Below are 5,945 nucleotides of genomic sequence, written 5' to 3' on the forward strand. Positions count from 1 at the left end.
GGGGGGAGAGAGAGAGAGAGAGAGATGGGCAGCGTACTTGTTTCTTCGTGCCGCGCTCTGCGAACTGCCTGCAACTGACACTTCTCATGGTTGACTGTGTGCTAAAACAGTGGACAAGCTAGAAGAGATGATTGGCTCGTACGGTCCGCGCGCCGAGGCCTACGTGAAGCATTTCGCCAGCGAAGAGGCGCCTTCGGGCCTGCTGGCACGCTCGGGCACCAACACGGTGCGCACGCGCATCGTCGACGATGATGGCGCCGTGTATGCCGACTTGACGTGGAGCTTCAAGATTGCAAAGGACTGGTGACAAAGTCCCCCCCCTCTGCTTACCCTTCTCGCTCTGCGCTCTCTCTGCGCCGCCCATCATGCGCCCGTGCCCCCCAAAGCGAGCGCTGCTACGATCACCCTCTCAAGGCGACGACACACGCTAGCCCACGCGTCGGTCGTTCTGCTCTTCAAGCTGCCGACACACGCACACACACACACACACACAGTTCCCCTCGACGACTCCACTCCCCCCACTCCCTTCTCCCTCTCCTCTCTCGTCTCCCTAATCTCTCACGTTTCACGACCTCTTTCACTCTCAGTCCTCGTCTCATCCACTCGCGCCCCCTCGTCACTCCTCTACGATCCCTCATCCTACATCGATTGTCCCTCCTGACTTCGTGCGCCCGCTCATACGCTCGTTCCTTTGCGTTGCCGCTCTGCGTCGACGAATCACAGCCGAAAACGTGGACTGACTGACCGAGACTCAGACCGACCTGCGCCGAGCTCGAGTGCCAAGGCTGCAGACGAAGGCAGGTGGGGGGGGGTGGAGAAGTGGTGCGAGAAGGCAGGGCGCGCGCTCAGCGCTGCGACCTGCTCTTCCGCGAGGCTCGATTGCCGAGTCAGAGTAGGTAGCCACAAGACGCGAGAGAGGAGAGCAGGCTACGCGAAACATGATGGAGAGCGAGGGAGCACGCAGAGAAGGACCAGGGCTCGCGAGAAGAGAGAGAAAAGAGAGGGGGCCAAGAGCGCACGGCGCATGGTATGGTCGAGACAGGGAAAGGGGGAAAGACGCCAGGTCCTGAAGCGGTTCCAAGAGAGGGCGAGGCTCGTCGAGAGCGTATTTGAGCGCGGGCGTAGATTAGGCGAGAAGTGCGAGACGTATCTTGAGGGGCGCCGAGAAAGGACAGGGAGGCTCTCTAGGCCTCGCACTCCTCCTCGTCTTGCTCCTCTTCCTCCTCCTCCTCCGCGCACTCCTCGACGGGCTCGCTCTTGCCCTCCTTTCGCGCCTGCTTGATGATGTCGGCCGCTCGCTCGGCAATGGCGTACGCCGCCGACTGCGTGTGCGCCGAGAGCGAGACGGGAATGACGCTCGCATCGACGACGCGCAGGTTGGAGGTGCCGTAGACGCGCAGCCACTGGTCGACGACGCCGCCGAGGTGCTCCGCGAGCATGCTGCACGTCGACGTGGGGTGGTAGTTGGTCTCTGCCGTCTCACGCACGTACGAGATGAGCTCCTCGTAGCTCTCCGTAGCGACGGCCGCGCCAGGCGTCGTCTCGGACTCGAGGAGCTCGGCGAACTGAGACGTGGCGGCCGCACGCCGGGCAATCTTGATGCCCGCCACGAGCAGCTCCAGATCCGTCTCGTGGCCCAGGTAGCCGGCGTCGATGTGTGGCTGCTCGAACGCATCGGCAGAGTGGATGGAGACGTAGCCGCGCGAAAAGGGAGCTTGGGCCGCGCTGGAGAAGTGCATGCTCGAGTCCATGGTGCCGAGCAGCATCTCGAGCACCGGCTTGGCATGTCCCGAGAAGCCATGCTGCGACTCCTCGGCCAGCAGATCACGCAGCAGCAGGCGCACCTGCCGCTTGTAGCCGCGCTTCACCGCCGCCGGCATCTGGCTCGCCTCGGCGTACTTCTCCGAGGCGGCCTCGGCACGCTGCAGGAACGCCGCCGTGTCGTCGCCGAAGATGTCGCGCACAGTGAGGTAGGCGACTGCGCCGTCGACGTAGGAGTTGAGCTGCCGATCGTCGGGAGAGGAGTTGGAGGGCAGCGGCACGCCCTCCTTGACCTTGTAGGACGTCGAGACGGCGAGGTGGTCTTGCAGGTTGCGACCGACACCCGGAAGGTCGTACACGACATCAATGCCGTGCTTCTCGAGCAGCTCCTTGCGGCCCACACCGGAGAGCTGCAGCAGCTGGGCACTGCCGATGGCGCCTGCACTGAGGATGACCTCGCGCCGCGCTGTGACGCGCACGCGAGGCGCCTCCTTCGACGCGGCAAACTCGACGCCGAGCGCCCGACGCTGTCCCAGCGTCGTGTCGTCGTCGTCAAAGATGACCTTGGTGACGTGCTGGTTTGGCAGCACGACGAGATTCGCACGCTCGTCGCAGATCGGGTCGACGTAGGCACTGCGCGAGAAGCTGCGCTTCCACTCTGCCGTGTCAAGCGTACTTGCGGCCACGAATGCACCATGCGTCTGACCGTCGTACGGCGCAGCAGCAGCGCTGATGCCCATGCTGGCGAACGCCGGGCCCCACGCTGCGACGCTCGAGTAGCTGCGTGCAGGGTACGCGACGGCCAGAGGACCGGAGTGGCCGAGCGTCTCGTTGGCCTGAGCAGCGATTGCACCGTCCAGCTCGCGCACGGAGCTGCCCATGTACTCGGTGGCCTTGAGGTGTGCATCGCGCATCGCGTGCCAGCCCCAGTGCTCCGTGTCGTCCGAGGAGCCAGTGGCGAGGCGGGACCAGGCTTGGTGCTCGCGCTTGCTGGCCTGCGTGTAGTAGAGACCGTTGATGGCCGAGCTTCCGCCGAGGCTGAGAGACAAGAAGGGACAGCATCAGAGACAAGCCAAGATGCACGTTTCAGAAGCGCCACGTTTGCACACTCACGTCTTGCCGCGCGGCCAGCTCATCTCGCGCGCCGTGCCGGCCTGCAGTGTCGTCTTGTACTGCCAGTCGAGCTCCGAGCCGACGGACGAGTCAAAGTAGGCGGCGCTTGGCGTCTCGACGCGCGCTGCCTGAGCGCCATACGCAGAGTGGCCGGCCTCGATGACGGCGACGCTGACGGCTGCGTCTTCGCTGAGCCGACCGGCCAGGGCCAGCCCGGCCGTGCCGCCGCCGGCAATGACGTAGTCGAAGACGCGCTCGCCCACTTGAGACCAGGAGGTGGCGATGCACTTGCCTGCAGTGCCGCGAGCCTCGAAGTGAGGGTGGTGGCCGTTGCGCACGGCCCGACGCTCCAGCGACGCAGAGACCAGAGGCAGCACGGCCACGACGACGGCGGAGAAGCGCAGCGCACTGAAGACCATCGTGTGCTGCGGTGTGAGGCGAGCTGAAATGAGGCAAGCGTCAGTCGCAGGTGGCGATGAGAGGCGGGCAAGGCAGACTACTCACGGACGAGAAGAGAGAGAGAACAGAAATACAGAGCACGCTCGGAGCACGCGGTGGGCCGAGTGAGTGACGAGGCGGCGAGGCAGGCGCGAGACGCGAGAGACAGAGTGAGGGCGCGGATGCAGAGAAGTTGAGAGTGTGTGTTGTGCGTGGGGCCAGGGAATGTGTGGGTCGCCAGGAGCGAGGCGAGGCGAGAACGACGACGACGACGACGACACGTGTGGAGTGTGAGTTGGAGAGAGGGAGAAGGCCTGTCGAAGGCGGTGCGTAGATGGAGAGCGAGAGCGGAAACGTGGAGGAGCGCAAGGGAGAGCGGGGAGTCGTGGAGGAGAAGAGAAGAGGGACGTGGGATGCGCTGTGCTGTGCAACACGGCGCAGCGCGGCCAAGCCTGAGCTGACCGACGACGACAAGGCGCAGGCAGTGCCGAGGTGCGAGAACAAGGAGTCGCGAGAGGCGCCGCGCGCGGGCGTAGCGAGCCGCACAACGCGCACCCAGGCACGCGCCGAGTGTAAGACCTACGCCCCGGCAGCCGGCAGCGCCAGAAGGCGCAGCCCGCGCCGCCGCAGGCCGGCGTGCAGCAGCAGCCCGTTGCCTCGCAACGCGGCGCAGCGAGCAAGGCACCGGCGCAGCGCCACGGTACAGGCAAGCATCGGTGAGAGGGCTCATCTGCCCCCTAGGCCTCGTGCTCGCTGCGCCGCTCCATCACCGCGCGCCGCGCGCCGGAGGGCAAGGCACCTCGCCCGTCGCTGCTCTTGCTCGCCACCATCACGGGTCCAGCGCCGCTCCTCGTGCGTGCCAAAGCTCCGCCGTCGGCGCGGCGGCGCGCATCGCGTCTCTCTCGCTGCATGCTGCTGAGCGGCTGCTGCCGCTGCCTCTGCACGCTCTCGCGCTAAGCAAGGGGCCGCATCGTGTGGCTACGCGCGCGCTGCCGGCATGCGAGCGCGCCGGGATGGACCATGGCAGCAGCGCTGCTGCGTCCTGGCCTTCGCTGCGTCTGCTCGTGGCATGCCCTCTTGTCTTGGCAGGCATCCTCTGCAGCGCCCGCCGACGTGCGCCGGGGCGCGGGCCCAGCACCGTCCTGTGTGCCGTCCTGCGGCCTGCGGCTCCTCTGCGCAAGCGCAAGGCGGGAGACAGATCGGCGAGCTTTGACGTGCAGCGCGGCCAGCCTCCGCCCAAAGCAAGCTCGTGTGGGCGAAGATCAAGAGCATGCGGCGTCTGATGATGCTCAACTGCGCCCCCCGCACTCTTTTCCTCTTGGGCTCATCATCCCAGGCCACGTGTTGCTTGCTTCTCTAGAAGCTTCTTCTTGCGCCCCCACGAGGATGACTGTGGGCGTGTGAAGGGGCTTGGGCTGATGGGCGAAGGCTGCATCGATTTCATCTCGCGCCGCGCAGGCGGCAGCAGCAGGAGCACGGCGCGCGCCTGCCAAGCGTGCCTGCGCAAGCGGGCTCGAGCGGTCTGGGGGTGAGCGAGGGAGCGCCAAGGGCTTTTTTTTCCTGGAGGCGTGCTGTGAGGCCTGCGGACTGCAAACTTGCGACGGCACGGCTGCGGGGTATGGTGCGCTGCAGCCCGCTCTGGCATCGAACCCACACTGCTCGACCAAGAGGGGCAGAAGGGGCAGCGTGCCCCCGAGGTGGGAACAGCGTGGTCGGTTTGCGAGGCAGGGCTGCGTGCTCGCGACGGAGAAGGAGGGTTGCAGCAGGGTGTGGCGAAGCTCGCGCCAACCGTGCAAGCCAGAGGAGGGGCTTGCGTTGGAACGCTCTCTCGCTCTTGGCCCCTCTTTCGCCGCAGCGGCAGGCCCCGTGGCCGAGCGGCAGGACGAAGCGGATGCACAGCCAGCTGGTGCGCTTGCAACTGTGGTGGCGTGTGAGAATCAGCTTCGAGATGCGTACATTCGACGTCCCTCCGACGTCTCTCGACAGACGACGAGTCTGTCTGATCACGAGTGACAGCTTATGCAGTGCGGGCGGTAGCGAGGTGACAAAGCATAGAAAGACCGAGTGGGCTGAGGGGGGCGCAAAGATGCGGCGCTCTTCTGAGAGCAGAGGCAGAAAACAGAAGCGAGGCTCTGAGTTGCGACGAAGATCTCTCAGCGCCAGGCGACAGAGGCAGAGCTGAGCTGCTGCAGGAAGCCCTCGAGCTTCGTATTCGTCTGTTCATGTACAAGAAAGAGCGCATCAGATCTTCTCTCTGTCATCCTTCTTGCATCTCCTCACAGCAAACGCCAGTCTCTACTCACCTCAACCTTTTCCTTTCTCTCCTTCTCGGCCTTCTCCAGCTCCTCCGCCTCGCGCTGCAAGCGCAGCAGCTCCATTCGCTGTTCCCACACTTGCGTGCGCAGCGTGCGCTTGCGCTTGCGCGCCGCGGCCAGGTGCAGCAAGAGCGTGGCACGCTCAGAGGCGCGCTGCGAAAGCGCCGTGAAGAGGATGCGGGCGGAACGCCGGACTTCGGTCAGCGCTCGCGCGAGGGGAGCTAGAGGCTGTGATTCGCTGAGAAAAAAGAGTGTGTGTGTGCGTCAGCGCAGACGTACGTCAGGACATGCCAAACGAGAAGTCGTCAACATCGATCG

At 65.2% G+C, this 5,945-nt stretch overlaps 3 protein-coding genes across 3 annotated transcripts in view; 1 reads left to right on the forward strand and 2 right to left on the reverse strand.

Annotated features, from left to right (window-relative positions):
* Positions 1 to 5: 5 nt before the first annotated feature.
* FA09DRAFT_329577 (E set domain-containing protein) lies at positions 6 to 321 on the forward strand. The gene has a single exon (XM_025742237.1). The coding sequence runs from the start codon at positions 128 to 130 to the stop codon at positions 305 to 307; it is 180 nt and encodes a 59-aa protein (XP_025598804.1). The 5' UTR covers positions 6 to 127; the 3' UTR covers positions 308 to 321.
* Positions 322 to 1,184: 863 nt separating this feature from the next.
* On the reverse strand, positions 1,185 to 3,293 carry FA09DRAFT_338383 (alcohol oxidase; the record flags this gene model as incomplete). The annotated part of the gene is made up of 2 exons (XM_025744099.1): positions 1,185 to 2,799; positions 2,875 to 3,293. 2 exons carry the CDS (start codon positions 3,291 to 3,293, stop codon positions 1,185 to 1,187), a joined length of 2,034 nt encoding a protein of 677 aa, XP_025598805.1.
* A 2,172-nt stretch (positions 3,294 to 5,465) lies between these two features.
* FA09DRAFT_325320 (hypothetical protein) overlaps positions 5,466 to 5,945 on the reverse strand; it is a gene marked incomplete at both ends in the record, with an annotated part of 717 nt that continues 237 nt past the window's right edge. Inside the window, 2 exons of the mRNA XM_025741163.1 lie at positions 5,466 to 5,528; positions 5,616 to 5,865. Of these exons, the coding sequence (XP_025598806.1) occupies positions 5,466 to 5,528; positions 5,616 to 5,865 (313 nt within the window). The remainder of the gene's footprint in view (positions 5,529 to 5,615; positions 5,866 to 5,945) is intronic.

Source organism: Tilletiopsis washingtonensis (genome assembly GCF_003144115.1).
Source record: "Tilletiopsis washingtonensis strain MCA 4186 unplaced genomic scaffold FA09scaffold_9, whole genome shotgun sequence".
Classification (NCBI taxonomy): domain Eukaryota; kingdom Fungi; phylum Basidiomycota; class Exobasidiomycetes; order Entylomatales; genus Tilletiopsis; species Tilletiopsis washingtonensis.